The 20,766-nt window shown below is 34.7% G+C and overlaps 1 protein-coding gene across 1 annotated transcript in view; it reads left to right on the top strand.

The window, feature by feature from the left end:
• Window positions 1-20,766, top strand: part of WDR33 (WD repeat domain 33) — a 66,703-nt gene that overhangs the window by 6,859 nt on the left and 39,078 nt on the right. The window contains exons 2-7 of the mRNA XM_081955117.1: window positions 9,922-10,147; window positions 10,600-10,668; window positions 11,553-11,657; window positions 11,964-12,059; window positions 13,444-13,595; window positions 15,224-15,321. Coding sequence (XP_081811243.1) covers window positions 9,944-10,147; window positions 10,600-10,668; window positions 11,553-11,657; window positions 11,964-12,059; window positions 13,444-13,595; window positions 15,224-15,321 — 724 coding nt within the window. The 5' untranslated portion in view covers window positions 9,922-9,943. The remainder of the gene's footprint in view (window positions 1-9,921; window positions 10,148-10,599; window positions 10,669-11,552; window positions 11,658-11,963; window positions 12,060-13,443; window positions 13,596-15,223; window positions 15,322-20,766) is intronic.

Raw genomic sequence — 20,766 nt, 5'->3', positions numbered from 1 at the left:
GCCTTACAGGAAAAAAATGGCCCTATGGATAAACCGGACTTCCGGTTTGCTTGTAGGGTCGTTTTTTGCCCACCAGAGTCTTCAGGGAAGCCTCCGGAAGGCCCCTGAAGGCTCCGGAGGGCTAAAACCGGCCCTATGAGCTCCTGAAGCCTCTGGGGAGGGGCTGTTTTCTCCCTCCCCAGGCTCCTATAAAGCCTCTGGAGCCTGGGGAGAGTGAAAAATGTCCTCAAAAGAAGGCCGAAGTCAGCTGGCCAGCTGACAGGGCAACGCCTTGCATGCCATAGGTTCGCCAACCCAGGTGTAGTCTGTCAGAATACCTTTTCCTAAGGCCTTTGTTTCTTCTTTACCAAATACTAATCTGTGTGTATTTCTTGGTTTCTTTACTGCTTGTAGATGAACCTTAAAGCTATCCACCATTTCAGTATCTTCATTGTCAATTCTAAGACTTGTTATCTCTGTTGTCATTAGTTTGGTCTTTATATTTAAATTTATTTCTATCTTTCCCACTATGCTTCTTGACTTTCATTACCAGGCATTGCGATCATTTAGATTTTTGTCTAACAGCAGTGTCATCTGCATTGTGCAGGTTAATAATGCCTCGTCCCTTAGTTTTAAAACTATGCTCAAACATAGGTAAAACTATATATTTCCATTCCCAATTTCCTTCATTATATATTCAGTACATAGGTTAAATAAATAAAAATATAGTCTTGTCTCATTTCTTTACCGTGTACAAACTGTCGCTTTCTTATCTGTGTAATAGACTTTGAATAAGCACATTGAGATGTTTTGAGATTCCCATTTTTCTAAGCAAATGTCACAGCTTGGTATAGTTGGAACAATCAAAAGCCTTTCTGCAATCAGCAAAGCACATGTTGGCTTTTTGGTATTGTTTGACTTTTCTCATGTTCTTTGGCTTTTGGAAAGCCAATTTGACCATTTAGCATCTCTTTTTTATGCAAGGTTCTACATGTGAATTAAAGATATTATTTGAGTTTCCGTACACAAAGTCTCGTATTTAGTATTGGGACATAGGCTGACTTTTTCTATTCTTTTGGCCACTGTGTCCATCCTCCAGAATGGGCGCCATAGTTTGGTTAGAACAGTTACGGATACTTACTCTGTTGTTTGCCATATTTCTGTAGTTATTCCTTCAATTGCTATAGCCTTCTGACTTGGTAATAATTTGGCTATTGTTCTGATTTCATCTTCAGTACTGGTTCTGGAAGCAGAAGTTCTAAGTTATTTTGGATGTGGACATTTCTACTTTGCAGAATGTCAGTTATACTCCTATGTTTGACCTACTGGGATCAGTTCTGCCTGTCCATTTTCTTTTAGCATACAAGTTCAAGATTGGGACCCCTTTCTGAGTTTAGAGATTTTTTAAAAGACTTTCCTTTGTTTGCATCTTCAGTGTCTCTACATATGTTGTAATCACTGCTGCTTGTCACTTCTGACAGCTTTTTGAATTTTTTTGTTCCCTATCACCAAGGTTCTTGATTTCCAGAGCACACTTTCTGATGTTCTTGAAAATGGTGGATACATGATCAAGATAATATGGAAACTGATAGGCTTTCTTTTTTAGCTTAACTTGGAACTTGCAAATGAACAGTTTGTGATCTTTTCTAATGTCATACCCTGACTATGTATATGTGGTTATAATTGTATTTTTCCCTCTCTTTGTACCAATAATAAAGTCAGTTTTATTTCTCTGCATGCCATCTGGTGATGTCAAAGCATATAGACATCATTTTGGTTGTTGAAAAACTGTGTTAGAAATGAAGAAATAATTGAATGGCTAAAATTGATAACTGTTCTGCTTCATTTTAGTTCCCTAAGCTAATAAAGTCCAACTACTTTTTTTCTTAGTATTTCCAACTTTGGCAGTCCACTTTCCAAATCACAAGCAGCACTCTTTTTCCATTGGTCAAGTTGAACTTGACCATAAAACATCGACTTGTTCTCCTGTACTAATGTTGAGCATTAACACAGATAATTGTGACATTTAACGATTGTCTGTGAAGTCTAATTAATATTCAGTCATTTCAATTTCGTAATGCCTAAAATGTCAATGTGCAATCAATTCATTTCACCTTTCACTGTGTTAAACTTACCTAAGTTCAGTTTTGTGTTCCCACTGTAATTTTGTTTGCACCTTCAGATTTTCTTTTCCTGTATAGCAACATCAACAATTAGACATTCCAAATGGTTTTAATATAGTCACATCATAAACACATTAATACAAGATTGTCAACTTGTTTTTAGTAATATGTTCAGTGCTACCTGACTTGATCATCTAAGACTATATTGTCAATTGTTTTATATTTTTATGAAAAATATAATTTTTACTAGTTTTAGAAATACAAAGATAAGACTAATAGAAAAATATAAAAAGTAAAGTAGGAGTGCAAAAAGGTAGAAAATAAGAAATAAGAAAAAACATGCCGCCTCCAGAGAAACATAAACAACTTCAGTAACTTAACTCTTCTCTAACATTTCATTAAAAATATTTTTCTTCCCATATCTCATTAATAACCAAATTATAAAAGTTCATCATTGAGTTTTTACCAGAGCTAACAGTTAAGCGCTATCAGAAATACTAGCATATTTTAACCTAATAAATCCATTTTGTATTCCAATTTAACACTTTCTCCAATAAATCTTTTGTCATTTATAAACAGATCTTTAAAGGCTCACTGTTTAATCATGGTCAATGTCCATTAATAGCTGTTAGAAACTTGATGAAACAATCCACTTTTATTTCTTATCTTTATTTTATTCATCCTTAATCCCATCAAATGTCCCACAAACTTTTTTCTTCTTATTTTCCCTTTGTCTCTTAGGAACAGCTTCATTTGTTTAACACATCCTTTTTGCACGTCTGAAGTTAGAGTGCTCCCCAAGTTCTTATTGTTTCTATATTTCCTTTAATTATTAAGACATCAGGTGGTTTCATTTGTAAGTTCATTATGGTATTTTTTTCATATCACTCTTATATTCTGGCATTTTAAAATCCATTTTCAGATCTATAGCATCTTTTTCCTTATCACTTTTGTAATCTGACATTGTTTAAAAATCGTAATTCACATTCAGATCAGCCACAGTCTTCATTTTATCCTATAAAATCTGTTTTTCTTCTGTATCTTCTTTTATGATATCAGACAATACTGTACCTTAAACCTGCTTGCTTTAGTTTAGAAGCTGGAATGATCTTCATAGCTTGGATGACCTTGTTTGATTATACCTCTTACCTTCCTGGCATTCTCCACTCATCCTTTCTAGGAATGCCTCCATCCCCTTATAATGGTAGGGAAGGAAGTGATATCCATTTTACTTAGTTTTAAAAAAGAGGCAACTTGATAAAAAAAAACATCCAACCTTTTATCAGTGAAAGAAAGTAAGGAGGAAATATTTAGAAGTGGACATCTGATCAGAAGGTGATAGGCAACCTGGCAAACCACAACAAAATGCCTGTGGGAAGCACTGACTAACAACACCTGGGATGGGGAGGACTTGCCACAATGCATAATAGCAATTGATGGCAGGTATTTTTTGTAGTGAAATGGAGCTAGCAACTTCAATAACACTGTCTGAGGTACTACGTTAGAAAACACTACAGGAGTCCTTGATTAAGGACCATGAGCCGTGGTGATGCAGTGGTTAGAATGCAGTACTGCAGGCTACTTCTGCTGGCTGCCTGCAGTTTGGCAGTTCAATTCTCACCGGCTCAAGGTTGCCTCAACCTTCCATCCTTCTCAGGTTGGTAAAATGAGGACCCAGATCGTTGGTGGCAATATGCTGACTCTGTAAACTGTTCAGAGAAGGCTGTGAAATGGTATATAAGTCTAACTGCTAGTGCTAGTGCTATCACACTGGTTTAAGCATTTTGTAGTCATATGATCACCATTTGCAGCCTTCCCTTCACAAGCAGAGCCAATGGGTAAGACTGCAACTACCTATAATGGGATGTGGGAATGGCCTGGGGGAAAGAGGGAAAGAGATATTGCCTAAAGAAACAATAAAGCAAGAGAGGCAGGATTCCCCCATTGGTTAACAGTCAGAAAAGGAAACTTAGAAAAGACCTGCCCTAATGGATCAAGCAATTACAAATAGCAGTGGGAAGTTTTGTACTTTCAGACTTGTAAGATTCTATTAATGTAACCTTGTAAAATAGATATAGCTCATTTAATTGTGTTTTCTATCTGGTTTACTCTGGAGTTATGATATTCCTACTGCCTTTTTAGCCAAGGAGTCCCACTATGGCATACCAGTTCCCAGGATCTCCTGTTTCATAAAGCACTCGTACCGCAGCGCCCTTTCTTCAGCCTGCACTCACTTGCATAATAGCTCCCTCTCTCCAGCCAGTGCATATTCACTACAGCAGCCCTCTCGACTTCACTTTGTAACACCTACTCACTGGCCAGCTTGACAGCCACCTGGGATTTGCAACTACCAGTCGACTTCCACATTCATTTTGTTTGTGGGAAGCCAGTAAGGAGGTCACAATGTGGAATCACACGAAATTCTTTAATGTCCCCAAATGACAGAACAGGGACCCCAGGGATTGCTGTGACTAAGCAATGCACTCACGTAATATACTTTAAGTCTGCATTGCTTAATGACTGAAATCTAGTTGAAATTACCATTGCTAAGCAAGAGTACCTGTGGTTTTGATGATAGGCAGATCTGCTTCCCTAATGGGCTGAAAATTGATTCCTAATCTTGAAAGCCTCCTGCAACTGAAGTCACAATTGATGGTTTATACTCAACTAGGATGGATGGTCTAGTTTAGTTTACAGGAAGCTCCCAGCAAAAATAACCAAACAAATCAGGGAAATTCTGTTTGAAGCAGGATCAGTGGTTCATTCTTTTAATCATATACTTGTTTTATAATTTAGCTTCTTAGAAGACCAGGAGTCTTAATTTATTAGGCATGCTGTTAATAAAATTGGTAAGTAGTGTTTGGGTAACACGTAGCAGCAATCTTGATAAATTCTGGAATGTCAGATGCTACATTTAAATTGTCCCATATAGTCCTTTAAACATTGTTTGTACTATTAATACATTTCAGCTAAATGCATTGTGCCACTCATTCAAGAGAATGAATTCAATAAACGAACAATTGAATATGAAGTTTCTTTAATCCCTGAGGGAAATGGGCAGTTAAAAAAGGTGAAAAATGCAACAGTTGAGAAAAATCAGTTTGAAATAGTACTATTTACAAAGGAATACAGGAATATTCTGGAAAACTGTCCTGTTAATTTCAGGGTGAAATCATCATTAAACAGCAGTGAAGTTTTATTAAGAAAAGTAGCATTTTACATCACTAGGTTTTCTTGGGAAAGTACATCTCCACACTTTATATATTTAGTAATTCATTTTCTTCATAGATTTAATCTGTTTTATAACCCAAAACTTTTTTTTCCAGCATGAGCTAGGATCCCAAACATATTATGTAATTATATTGCCCTGTTTCCCCGAAAATAAGACCTCGCCAGATAATAAGCCCAATCGGGCTTTTGAGTGCATGTGCTAAAATACCCCCCCCCCTTTGAAAATAAGCCCTCCCTGAAAATATTTAAACGCATGTCGGTCCTTGCCATTTCCTCTGGTTGCTTGCTACACAAACAGCACGAGGGGAGGCTGTAGGGGAGGAAAAGGAGGAGGAACATGCCCCATGGACCCCAAACACCCTTACCTAACGGCCGCTCCCACAACCCTAGCCACCACGCTCCTTCTGTGATGCTAATGGCCGCCGCAAAAAAAGCGGCAGGCCCAGCAACGTGCAACACAGCAGCCATGAGGTAACCATGCTCACCGACTCCTGCACCTCAAAAATAAGACCTCCCCAAAAATAAGGTCAAGTGCTTATTTTGCGGGTCAAGAAGATAAGACCCTGTCTTATTTTCGGAGAAACACGGTACTTCCTCATTAAGTTTCCCCACAGCCTTTACAGCTCCTTCCCATAGTAGTAGTCATTATGTCTCTTCAAAAAAAAATTAGGATTAAGGCCTGCAAGAGGTCCTCTCACTTCAAAGACACATTACCTGCTAACTGCCATTCATTCTGTCCCCTACATTGAGATAAGATCTACTGCCATCTGTGGAATAGATGAGGCTTTATTTAGACTTATGAATCTCAGTAAATTAAATGAACATATGAAGTGGAATTATAATTAATGGTTTTCAAATTAAATCAACTTGAAACAGTTGTTTCAGATGTTCAGTTTGAACATAATGGAAACTTATAATTAAGTGTAGCTTTCTATTCATATCTCAGTTTTGGTCACTAAAATTTTTCCTACACAGACATTGTCCAAGACACCCAGAAAAATCATTCTGTTTAAGCTGCAAAATGCTCCCAAAAATTCTGTAAAGGTTAAATATGAGGACATTTTTAAAAAAATTATTTTCAAACATTCATGGACTCTGCATGTAATAAATTTAAGTGTAATCTGGGATAATTTATCTTGGAACAGGTCCTATTATCTCTTAGTAATTATTAGTATATCAGAGTAACATTGTTTTTATTTGGTTCATTCGGATATATCTAGTTGCAATTGGGTTCAGGTTAAGAGCTCTAACAATAATGTACAACCATGGATTTTTATTTGTCTTAATTATAACTTCTTATCATGGTTACTATTAATCAATCAATAATTTGCCAAATCAAGGCAGGATACTTATACCACCACCACCACCCAGACTTTGCTATTCTGATTTCTGATTTAGTTATTACTCTGCCATCATCACCCATTTTACAGAGGTTACTTTTTACAACAAAATAACTAGGGAGAAATTCACCTCCACTCTGCTGGATCTTATCCAGTTAGGTCACCCTGGTTTGAATTTTTTTTAAATGAACAAAAGGAGCTGTGTGTGTGTGTGTAATTCTCTCTATGGTTATGGTGGATCTAATCACAGTTGGGCCATCATGGATCTGCAAATTATTGCTGTTTTAAAGGGATGCCAGATGGGACCAATGCTTAGCCAACTTTACAAAAGTGGATGGATATCTGTTGAGAAGAAGGTAGTGTTGCAAATGACTACAGATAGACTATAACCTATATATAAGGCTGGTCTGATGTCTTGAGTATGGACATGAATAATACTAATCATATAGTATTGTATGCAAACGCAAATAAAGGGTTTTTTTGAACTAATATAAAATTGTATTATTGATTATTAAAGACATTTTTACTTGGTAATTTTGGCTTTGTTAACATTAAAAACTACACACTGGTTTTGTTTATATTAAGTCATGATATCTTTACATGAGTTTTAAAGTAAACTGCAATTTGCTGTGTTCACAAACCAAAATCTTAATTTACAAATCATAGAACCAAATTATATTTTGCTTGGCATGATACATAAACCTGATCCTGTAACTTCACTAGATGGCTTTGGGCAAATTTAGGATTTAACCCACTCTTGTAGTTCTTAAGAGAGAACTGAAAAATTTTGATTGATATTGTCACGTCTAATTTTATATGAACAATCCATCAAAAATGTATTGAATTCAGGAAGTTACAACTCCCAAGTATTCATGTTTAGGATGTAATCCCAAGATGCTTGTCACACTTTTGTATTCAAAAGACTTCTCCTTCTGTTTAGCCATTTGCTATGCAGTCTAAACCACTCATTATAAAAGGAGAAAGTGCAATAAAAAGACTTAAATGTTTTATATATACATTAATTTGCTAGAAAATATATCCATCAACAAATTATAATATACATAGAAATTTAAATTTCAGTTCAATAAAAACAAAAAACCAGAAAGCTTAAAATTAAAAGGTTACATGGAATAGAAATTTTGTGTGAGTGTGTACCCTCTCACATTTTGCCAGCAGTTTAGACATTAATCTCTGTGTTTTGCATTATTTTGAGGGGCAGTACATTTACACTGTTACACAAGCTGTATACTCACTATATTGTATACAAGTGTCATTTCTTCAGTGTTGTCACATGAAAAGATATACTTAAATATTTATAAAATGTGAGGGGGTGTACTCACTTCTGTGATATACTCTGTGTGTGTGTGTGTTGTTTACACTTTATGTAAGCAATTCACACTCCTTACATGCATGTGATACATTGAAAACAGGCAGACCTCAATCACTGAGCATGTTTTATTCATATTTTGCATTTTAACAGATACCGTATTTTTCAGACTATAAAGATGTACCTAGCTTTTGGAGAGGAAAAGAAAAAAAATCTGCCTCTGCCTCCCAGCAATTTACCTCCTTGCAGCAAACAGCCTGGTCAGCTTCAGCACAGCCTGATTTAGCACGAGCAGCTGATTGCGGTTGGATCGGCCTCCCGAAATACCGACAATCAGATGTTCCAGGCTGCGTCATCACCCATCACTGTCTCTGTGATCCCCGTTTTTGGCCTCTGCGTGCCCCATTTTTGGCCTCCACACATCCCATTTTTGGCTTGTTCCAGGCAGTGGGGATTGCCTATCACCACCAAATGGGATGTATGGAAAATGGACTGCGTAGAGGCCAAAAACAGGGCACCCGGAGGCTGAAAATGCGGCACATGGAGTATGTCTTATAGTCTGAAAAAGTGTGTCTTATAGTCTGAAAAATACGGTATATGAAAGCATAACTAAAAAAAGAAATGGAAAAAGGAACAAAAAATTGCTAAGAGATTTGGAAGCTATATAAAATGGAATAGGTATTTATCTTCACATTAGATTAACATTTCATATAATAAAATATTTAGCACTTTGAGATTGTTATTAAAATCAAATTAATATTCAATAATTAGCAAAGGCAGCCAATAACAATTATCAATCAGAGTAAACAGAAGTTTCTAATATGAAACTCCTTATCCGATAATGCAATATATTGTATTTTTTTATATAAAGTTTTTTATTTTTTCATTTTCATAACATATAATTCCATGTATACTATTACATATCGAACATCGTATTGGATTATTAAATGTTTACATCAATTCATCTTACCATCAACTTCTAAAAACAATTATTGGCTCTTCTGTTCTCCATACACCATATTTGTACCTTATCCATCACTTTCTTTTCCCTCTCTCTCCTCCCCCTCCCTACCGCCTTTCTTCCCTCTGTCATCCTTCTCTTCTCTACTTCCCCTTCCTCTCTCCTTCTCCTCTCTCCCCTTTCCACTCCTCCTTTCTCTCCTCCTCTTCCCCCCCCTCTCCTATCCCTCTCTTCTTCCCTTACCTCTCTCCTCTATTTCACACTCTTCATCTCATTTACTTGGTATTTCAGCTTCTGAGCAAGCTCCATTTTATGTTGATGGTATTTATAATTCATTTTCAATATACATATTTAATTTTAACATATATCTTCCTCCTCCTTTTAGAACAAAAAAGTAAGCATATATAGTCATTGTGCTTTTAAACACCCCCCCCCCCCCCCAGCCTAATTTTGGCCGAGATGTAGACCTGGTTACAAATCCCAGCTATTCTCATCATTATATTTATATAATTACACATCCTTACACGCCCCCAATTTGTAATTCTGTCTTTAAATCTCAGTAGTTTCTCATTGTAAGTATATTTCATGTTCCCTCTCCATTTTTCCATATCTTGGATTAGATTACCCTTAATTGTCTATAAATGGCAATCCTTACTATTCAATGTTCATTACAATATATTGTATTTTAAAGCCTTACATTAAGAGAAATCCAACTTCAGAAGTGATATGTCCATGTGTAAAATTAGAGGCCATAAATGGTTTCTAAGTTAAATTCAGTATGTGATTGGTTCACACACACAACACAACACAACACACACACACACACACACAGCTTAGGCTGCCATTCTCAGAAATGAAATAAAATGTTATCTTGATTACTTAAGAAAAACTCATATTTGTTATGTTTAAGTGCTTGATTTTGTTACTTTGTTATAATTGCTTGGTTTTGTTCTGTTACAGATTTTTCTAAGCAAAAGTCATCATGGCCACAGAGATTGGATCCCCACCACGGTTTTTCCATATGCCAAAGTTTCAGCACCAGGCCCCTCGGCAATTATTCTATAAGAGACCAGATTTTGCTCAGCAGCAAGCAATGCAGCAACTTACTTTTGATGGAAAGCGTATGAGAAAAGCAGTGAACCGAAAAACAATAGACTATAATCCTTCTGTTATCAAATATTTAGAGGTATGTTCAGGATTGCTTCCTCTTCATCCACAGCTCAAATACATAGTGTTTCAAATTCAGACTTAATATAGAAAAGAAAAATAACTGCTACCAGATTTTAATTATTTCTTGTATACTGTACATTAAAACGTCAAATCAAAAATGTCCTGCAAAAAGGATAAAAAGTATTCCCTTTATCCTTTCAAAATTAACAAGCTTCTTTGAGCTAGTAGTTAACTGGCTACATTTTCTGAAAGACCTAAAGTAGCAGCAACAGCAGTGGAAGCCCTAAATCTTAAAATAATTTAAAAGAGAGAAGAAATACCAGTGGTTTCTTTCATTTATCCATAAACCTGACACTAGATGGAAGAGTAAGAAGTTCTAGTTCTTTTGAGAAACTATTTCTGTTTCTCAATTATTCCATATTGACCAGTGCTCTGATTTAATTAAATGATTTTTCTCTTCACTTTCAGAATAGAGTATGGCAAAGAGACCAACAGGATATGCGGGCAATTCAGCCTGATGGAGGATATTATAATGATGTGAGTATATGTTTTGTATCATTTATACACTTAAATGTGTACATGCAATATTGCAGGCTAATTTTTCCCCCAGTCTGGAGCAATAGAAACCTGGCCAGCGAGAGGCACACATGCATGTGTGACGGAGCTGAGCTGAGGTGACAACTCATTTGCCCATAGAGAGGATGCTGCGTGCCAGCTCTGGCACACTTGTCATGCATAAGCCATCAATGTCCGAGGGCAAGTTGGCTGTTGCAAGGTGGCCATGGTGAGATGGCTGCAACAAGTTGGTTGCAGCAAGTTGTCCTAGACTCTTTTTCAACAATAGGAAAATATAAAAATGCTCAGAAAGTGATGCAGGAATTAGCAAACACATCCAGACATCAACTAAGTAAGTTCTAGTGACTTGTGCAGCAGAATCTCTGGGTCAAAACTATGTGAAAAGGGATTTTAGAATCGGTAGAATGTGTGACTGGGCTCAAGGTGTAGTCATAAAAGTTGACTACTTCCATCAGCAATATATGTCCTTTTTCAGACTGAGAGCCACATATCACTATTAAGTGACAGTGCAGCTCCAAATCTCAGTTGGCAGAAGAAAATCTCCATTTGATTTGATCTTACATTTAAATTAATTTAATTTTAAATTAAATTTAAATGTAAAGTACTTTAAGATTAAATTAGTGTTTTAAATTTGAGCTTAAATCATTACTTGCTATGTTTTTAATATATTATCATTTCTGCCCTTTATTAATTGTGGTTTCAAAACAGCTTTTGGAAATGCTCTGGATTTGCTCTCAGAGCTTTTGATTGGAGATGGATTTTTATATTTTTTGAGTAATAAAAGCTTATAAATATAACATTGCTATGTTGCTTTGATTAAGCCGAGATAACCTTTTTTCTTCTAGCTGGTGCCCCCTATAGGAATGTTGAACAACCCTATGAACGCTGTAACAACAAAATTTGTTAGGACTTCTACCAATAAAGTAAAATGTCCAGTTTTTGTTGTTAGAGTAAGTATAATATTAATACTATATGATATTATGTCAAATTGTTTAATATGTCAATCACTTTTAGTCTGTTTTACGTGACCCCATGTTTTGCTGAAACTGTTATTTTATTACATTGAAGATATTGGTAACAGAGCATGGGACAAAAATAAGTGTTTGATTCTGGGTGTATAAATAGAAACAAAGCAACATAGAGAGTTCTGAAAAATATAATTTTAAATATATATTATCTATCTCACAATAAATTCTGCAGTGGTATTGCAACAGTTTTTGTCCTAATACACCCTTAATTCATGTTCATTATTACAGTGGACCCCTGAAGGAAGACGCTTGGTCACTGGGGCTTCTAGTGGAGAATTCACTTTATGGAATGGTCTTACCTTCAATTTTGAAACAATATTACAGGTAAATCAGTACATAAATTGTGTGAACTGTAATCTTTCCATATTAAAATAGAAAATGTGTATGGGAAATATTAAGTAAGAGTGAAATATTTCAAGTTTTATATTTAAATTTTTATAAGATCCCTTGATTCATGAACTGTCCCTGAGAGACTGTTCTTTTTGTTGCAGAATAATTAACTTTATATAAATATATATCTGACACAAAATGTTAAGTTAAGTAGCATATTTTATAATTCTGTTAACCCTGTAATAATAGATTCAGTGTGGAGATCATGGCTAGAGAATTAACCTAGAACTAGAGAAACCCATGCTCAAATCTTTGAAAAGCTTGATGTACACATTGCTGTAGGCAATCAACAAAAAAAAATTAAATCAACCATTGCATACATCCAAACACCCCAAAACATGCTGACATCTTAGCCCAATGCCTCTAAGAAAATGCAGATTTTCAGTGCCTTATCCAGGAATTGGTGTAATTGGCAGTAAATATGTATTTGTGCAATAGACTACTTAGTCAAAACTACTGTTCAAGTAGTTGCCAGGGATCTAGGTGGACTTGCCAGTTGTGCATGAGTTCCACTTTGGGCTGTGTAACACCATCCAGAACCAATTATAGGAAGTCCTGGGGCTTAAAACTCATTATAGGAAGTCAATGGGGACTGAAAACCCACAACTTTTTAAGTCTTTCTAGAATTGAGCACGTCTTCTTTATCCCCTTCAGGCTCTCACAACCTCAAGACACTGAGAAAGAGCTTAGCTATACACAATTGAACCATCAACATATCAATGATGATAATTTAATTCCATGCATTCAGATGACCTCACTTCACATAGATTTTAAATAGATGCAGGGAGAGAATATAGCCTGTGGAACCCTGCAAAGCAGTGACTTACAGTTGGACCTCTCCTACCCATTAATACCTACTGGAACTGACTCTGGAGGAAGGAGAACCACAGCCACAGTCTGAACAGTTCCAGAATTATGTCATCATCAATAGTATTGAAAACCACAGAGAGATCAAGGAAGATCAGAATAGATATACCACATCCAACCTTGTTCTATCAGAGATTATCCATAAGCATGATAAATACAATATTCAGTAATTTTCATGGTCTTCCTCACAGGATTGTAATAAGACTAAATTTGGACATGAGATTTATGTGTATCCTGTTCTAGATTCCATGATGCAAAGCAAACAAATATATATGTTCAGAAATTTTTAAAATGAGAAATTATATACATAGGTAAAGTTTTAAATAAAATAATAATACAATTGGCATTAATGTATATATGCTTTATTTTCTTTTCCAAGTGTGCTTGCAATACTTGTAGTAAAAGTGTTTATAGTGTCACCAAAGTAATTGTTGAATTCTTCTTTTTGCAGGCTCATGACAGTCCAGTAAGGGCTATGACATGGTCACACAATGATATGTGGATGTTGACAGCAGACCATGGGGGATATGTGAAGTACTGGCAGTCCAACATGAACAACGTCAAGATGTTCCAGGCACATAAGGAGGCGATTAGAGAGGCCAGGTTTATACACAATATACAATTTTCTGTAGTTACTATTTCCATGGTTAAACCATTCTCTAAGTGTATTCTGGGTGCCAACATGCATGGGTATTGTCAGATTTTGGGAGATATCTCACAACATATGAACTTATTTTCTTTTGTTTCTATGATTTCACAGATATGCTGGTATTTCTCTGAAATAGTGTTGTCCCAGTATCTGCCTCTGCAATATGTTAGAGATGTATTTTTCTACTGCATTTTGCATTGGTATTGGTTTCATTTATATATGGTCACAATGTGTATTAGATATTCTTTTTTATGCTATTGTGTAAGTTGACTATTTCATTCCAAATAAAGAATTCAGTCTTTAAAAATATAATTGAATAAAATATAATCCAGAAATAAAAACAGCTCCATAGTTCTCACAATATTAGAAAGCAAAATAAAGTGAAGAACTGCTTGGCTTGGTGAGGCCAACATGTCCAGTAGCATGGAGGATCAACAAAGATTTCTACCTTCAGAAGTCATGTTTAATATTGAATGCATTCTTCAAGTTTGGAATCTAAAGCTAATGAGACATCTTTAGGACATCTTCCTGGTTCAGTGTCAATACTCCGGTTGTCAAAACATATAAGTAGATGCATGTGAAGAATTTTAATATTCTAAGCAAGGAATACAGAAAAAGGATTTAAAAATATTAAACTCTGTCTGAAGAGGAACTGGAGAAACAAATTAAACCTACAACAGTATTCCCTTGGGTTTTGGTACTATGCTATCTATTGGAGAAGATAATTATCCCTGAAGTACTTTCCACTGAACTTATCACTTTCCATCTTGGTTCAATATTTCCTGAAAAGTTTAACAAGAAGTGATTTCCTTTAAGAGCAAACTAATGTAGTTACGAAATGGATTTCTTCACATACATTTAAGTTCCACATATTTCAAAGGGACCAATGTTTAGGCAATCCAAGCAGATTCTCCCCAAGTCAGTAGAAAGGCAATGATAGCCATCCATAATTAAAATAGCTCCATAAGCATTTGTAGATCATATTTTCATATGTATATGAAGCTTCACCATTTTTGAAGCTTCTTCCATCATGGTGATATTTCATTATAGAATTCAGTCTTGTCTAAATGCCTTTTTTAAAAAAAAACATGTTAGTCTGACATGATTTTTAAAAAATCAAACCGTATTAGCCCTTCCATTTGTCTTATTGCAGGAAAACCATCGATAAAAAAGAATTATACCTATTATTAATTTTTCCAGGATTCCTTTTTATATACCGCAGTTATTTCAAAAGTAGGAATGTTTACTTTCATCTGTTTTGCATTTTTAAATCAATATAGCAGAAAACAATGTTGCCTTCGGTCAAGGGTAAACATGGCAAGGTTCTGCAGACATTATTTCCATTTAATTGGGAAACCAAATTCAGGAATAACTACTTTGCTCCACAGATGTCTATATGAGAACTCTTTTACAAATGAACTCAATTATACCAACAGGATGAAGTTTTTAATTTGCCATGCACAGTATGTTCAGATGCCTCCATCAATATATTTTTGCACTTGAACTAAATTTTGCCCTAAGAAGCTTAGATGATCTGTTAAATGCTGACTTCTTTCCCCTGCTGTGTGTCTTCATGTAACAGTTTCTCACCTACGGATAATAAATTTGCTACATGCTCTGATGACGGCACTGTTAGAATCTGGGACTTTCTCCGTTGCCATGAGGAGAGAATTCTTCGAGGTATGTTTCCAAAAAAGTACTGATTGGGATATTTCAGAAAGGGAAAACTTTTAGTTGCCCAATAAGAACTGTATAAACTAATTTCTACTCCAAAGCGTGACACCACTTTCTTGATTCTTCAAAAAGTTATGTCATAAGAATTTCAAAATTCAGTACTATTTATAACCTAACTTTGTTCTCTCATTGGAGCTATTTGTACTGTGGTTATTTCTATTCTGGGCATTGTTGAAACATCTGTTTAGTAATTCAGACTGAATAATTGATCTAATGTTTCAATATCCAGCGTTTATTATTCCAAAAGCAGTCACTCAAATAGATAATTATTAAATTATTATTTAATAATAATCAAATTTTCCAATTTTTAAATTCCAATTTTTATAGTTGTACTTTTAAATATGTCAGCTTTATACCAACTTTGAGAAGTAGAGACTTTCAGCAAGTAAAAACTACACAAAAAGCCTATCTGGAATTCTTTGACTTTGCACCTTATGTGGGCACTACACAGTTTAGGGGTATATAGCATTTTACCAGATAATAAAAGAAAGTTAGACAATACATTTTTAAAAGAAAAAATGTTTAAACAATATTCCTGGAATTATTAAGGATGTGAAAGCAATTTTAAACCAAGAAAATAAAAAGTTGTCATTCCACTGCTTTTATTTTCATTTTATTTGGTACATTTCGCACTGATTTCATACTACTGAGCTTTAGATAAATTTCTAGCATAGTTTTAGACTTCCATTAGCATTTTAAGGTAGAAGTAAATAGCAGCAACTATCCGAAGACTACTATTTTTCCAGCAATAGCACCCTTGCTTTGCATTGGGTTTGTTTTTGATATATCATCAGCAAAACAATTTGAAATCCAATATAAGAAAGTACTACTATGGTGCTTTCAAAAATACAAACATTTCTAATAAATATTTTTGGTTTCTGAATTGTGAGAGCTTTATATTTGCACATTTCAGATTCTGCCGTTGTCTTATTTCCACTTTAATACGCCATACATATATTACATTTATTCAATGTCTAAAACCAAAACAAAGGGAATATCTATTGCAATTCAGTCAAACACCTCATGATTAAAAAAATGGGAGTATTGAAAAGCAATCCAACTTCTTGCTCACTGTAATTCATTCCTTCATCATCTCCCATAGAGCGCAATGTGCTCTACATGGGACTACCTTGAAGACCACCTGGTAACTTCAACTGGTCCAGAATGCGGCAGCATGCAGAATAATGCCACCCCTCCCCCGTGTTTCCCCATATGTGGCAGTGGCTTCCAATTTCTTTCTGGGTGCAATTCAAGGTGCTGGTTATCACCTTTAAAGTCCAATGTGGCACAGGCCAGGTTTTCTGCAGGATCACTTTTCCTTAAGAACACCTACTTGTCCTACCAAATCAGATAGGGGGGCATTCTCCTAGTCCCTTTCCCTAAATATTGCATCTTATGGGAACTAGGAAGCATGCCTTTTCTATGGTAGTCCCTGAAATTTAGGAGACCTCTACACTCCCAGCTTTGAAGACCTGGATTTTCCCCCAAGTGCTGGGATAAGATGAAGTGAATACACATCAAACATTCCACTTGATGCCAGTTTTTTTGTTTTAATATGTTTAAATTTTATAATTTTAATATGGCTTGATTGGGAGCTATCCAGAAGGGTTGGTTATAGGATGGATGGCTATGTAAAGGTTTTGAATAAATAAACTTCTGTTGAGGCTATATTCATATTGTGAATTAAATAGAAGCAGCTACATTTAGTAGCCTTGCCATAGTATATATTTATATGTAAGTAAGCTCCACTGGACTTGGTAGAACTTAGGTAAAACCAATAAAAACTGGATTGAAAATATATTGGTTAGATATTAAGTTGCTCTTATATGGAGAAAGATGGCGTGTAGTTCTACTAACTACATTTACAGTATTCTCTACTACATTGCACATCATTCCCAAACAATTTCCAACTTTTCAACCACAGATTGAGAGATGTGGACTAATGATGGCAGCAGAAGAAAATCATTAGCAGATGACACATAGCTTCATTTCCCCCTTATTCATTGTCTATAAACTCTTTATAAAAGTATGTATGATGTTGAAGAAAATAACTTGAATATATTAAAGGCTATCTTCTATGTAAATATGTGTAGGCTTTGCAGTCTTGAACTCTTATTGTTCAGGTGTTCAGCTGTCAATTGTTACTGATTTTGGAGAAAATGGGAAGAGGAAGGTGTGTTGGATATATTTGCCATCTTGAGTTATTGGTGGGAAATAAATAAATAAAATAAACAATTAGGAATATTACAATACTGCTCATTGTGAAAATATATACTTTTCTCCCTGTCCTTTGCAGTAGATAGAAAAGAGCTATTTTCCTTCAAATTGTAAGCGACAAAGTCTTTAATCACTGTTTTCTGACCAACTTTTTTTAAGACTCTATGTTTTCTACCATTCGAATCTATTGCAAGATGCCATAATTCTATTCATATAATTTTGAAAATCTGTTTGCCCAATCTGCAGGACTACTATAAGTGATATGCAAAAATCTAGTTGGCCAGTAGATGGCAGCAGAGAAATACAGAAAATGCTAACCCTTTCCTGCAATTTTTTCATTTTTGATCCCAAATGTAGCCATAGTAGTCACTCACTATGCTTAGGGAACAATTAGAGGAATATCTAAGCAATTTACTTATAAATGGCTGTAGTTTATGATTATACTGTGAAAATCAGTGTTTACATAACTCCCATGCAATTTAATAATTTAATAAGGGCACTCCCTTAAGGTATTTAGTATACATCTATTTTAACAAGCTTTCAGATTTTTATTCCAGTGGACTGAGTGGCCAGCAATCAAAGTATATCTAGCAAACTTGTACTCCAAATACAGAACATACTTGTTAAAATATAAACATTCATATCAAAGCAGTTAGCAAAGCAAAGATATATGAAAACTTAGAATAAACTGAAAGTCATTATGTGATATTTAGGCATCATAGAAAAGGCTGCCCACCATAGTATTCAAAGAAAAATGTGATGTTACAATATTAATGATTCAGAATATGGTATACCTTATATTGTTTGTCTTTCCTCTTGATAATTTATAATATGTAAACAATTTGTCAAAAGTAAAATAGCTTTCTATTAAAACATTTAAAGTTACCTAATATGGATATATCAGCTAAAGCATAGAGAATTCTAAAGAAATTAGATAAAAACAGCTTAGGAATCAAGGTGAAATGGGCAGTATCTCTTGATAGGAGCTTGTCCTGAGGATATGTATGTTGCAACTCTGTAGAACATTGAATATTACTCTTTATTATTTTCCCATTCTTCACAATTCATGGGGAAGAAAGTTATAATCTTGCAGTGTCTCGGGAGGCTTATCACTTTTTTTCTAATTAGGTCATCAATAATAGTGGATAAGTTTCTTTGAAAGGCACAGTGCCTACAACTTGATATGTATCATCTCTTGCATGGACACATTGACATTTGAAAGAGCTGCTGTAAAAACACTTCTGGATTCTCATGCAACAATTAGTGTTCCTTACAGGAAAATATAGAAGGAAATACTTGGAATCAGAAAGTCTGAAAATAATAGATCATTACTATTCATATTTTATGCTACTGGAAATGTTTGCAATAAAATCTATATTAGAGAGTGAGGAATCATAAATTATATAAGTCTATATTCCAGTATGAAATTACATTCTTGTCAGTACTGTATTCTCTATTACTTCACTAAATCTTGTAAACTTGATTAGAGTAAATAATTAAGCACTACATGTAGCTAATTCTGGGTGGGGTGTTGTTTCCATTATCTGATATGTTATTTAGGTTTTTTTAATAGGAATAAACCTGGCTCATCTTGGATGTATATTATATAGAATATAGTGTTCTCTAGACAAAACTATGTTAATTTGACTTAAGTAGAGGCGACTATTTCATAAACTGGGAAGTAAACTCAGTATTTTTCTTTATGAATTGATTAGATTAAGTGTTACCTTCCAGAGCTCTTCTTTGATTGATTCAGATGTCATTCACAACATCATAAATATATGACTAAATGTTCTCTCACCATTTCCCTTTTTTTTTTTTGTCATGTACAAATGTATAGCAATGAAGCAATGACTTCATCATTACATCTAAATCTCAGAAAACTGGCTTCATAATTGGAAACATCACACTTGGAAACATAAACATAAGCATTAAAGTCCAAAACTATCATTCAAATGAATCCAATATGTTTACTAACATAGATAACAAAGGGTTTCTTGCTTTAAAAAGCATCCATCTTTCGATGAGTTTTTGATTTCTTTAAATCCAGTCCAACCTTCTACTTTTACTTTCCAATCCAACCTTCTGAAGTCATGAAGTTTGCTATTTTTATACTTTCACACACGCCTATAGGTTATTCTTGTATATATTTTAATTTAGTTTCTAAAGCAGTCATGATAAAGAGCTTGAAGCCATCAATACTTTACTATTATGGAAAGGAAAAATCCAAAAAAGTTTATTGCTTTCTTTTCTTTTTTTCAGTTTCAATACCATTAATGAAATGCTGAAATATTTTGGAAACTAGATATTCTAGAACATGTTAAGGATATTTTTTGTGGTCAAGTCCACCCTTTTTTCATAATCCACTTTGTGGCTCAGGGATAGAATAACATAACTGGAATAAGCAGCATGTAATTCTCTAGGCTTTAATTTTTTTCCCTGAGTTCATAGATCTTTAAAAAAACTAATGTATTTTTGTGCCTAAACACACAGAAAATCATATTATTTGTTACATTGTTGAAGGCTCTTCTACTCTTCTACCTGCTCATGACTCAAGAAACATGACCAGGATTGTCTTTTAGTCAGTACTGTATTAAGTTCTTTTAAGTTCATGTTTGAATTATCAGTGATGGTATCTTAACTATCTTATATTTTGTTGTCTTTTTCGTCTTCATTTTTTCCAAATTCCAGTAGCTTTTACAATGACTGCCTTTTTTGTTATAACAAAAAAAATGTTTAAATTTTAGTTTTATTATTTGTACTTCTGTGAATAGCCTGCACTTAATTCCATCTATTATAAATATTGTATTATTTATAATTCTTGCAGTGCAAGTATTTTTATCAATTTTCTCCTGCATCACAATTCATAGCCATCAATTTTTCTTCATTCAGCTTTTCTGATGGCTCAGCTTTGCAACTGAAAAAAGCTATAGAGATAACAATACATACTTTTAATATTGCAAGCTGCCTAGAATTACACTGTGGTAAGATAGGTGGCCAGTAAATTTAATGCATACATGCTGTTTGTTCTGAGGTTGCAAAGAGAATGTGCAAAAAGCATACTTTGATAGCACACATGGACCATCTTCAAGAGAGATGTTTTTGAAAGAGAGTTCTCAAAGAATATTGTTGTGGTTTCTTCAGAAATTTGTAAGGACATGTCATTCCACTATT

The sequence above is a fragment of the Natrix helvetica genome (genome assembly GCF_964273705.1).
Source record: "Natrix helvetica genome assembly, chromosome: 5".
Taxonomy (NCBI): domain Eukaryota; kingdom Metazoa; phylum Chordata; class Lepidosauria; order Squamata; family Natricidae; genus Natrix; species Natrix helvetica.
This window is presented reverse-complemented; position numbering and strand designations above follow the sequence as displayed.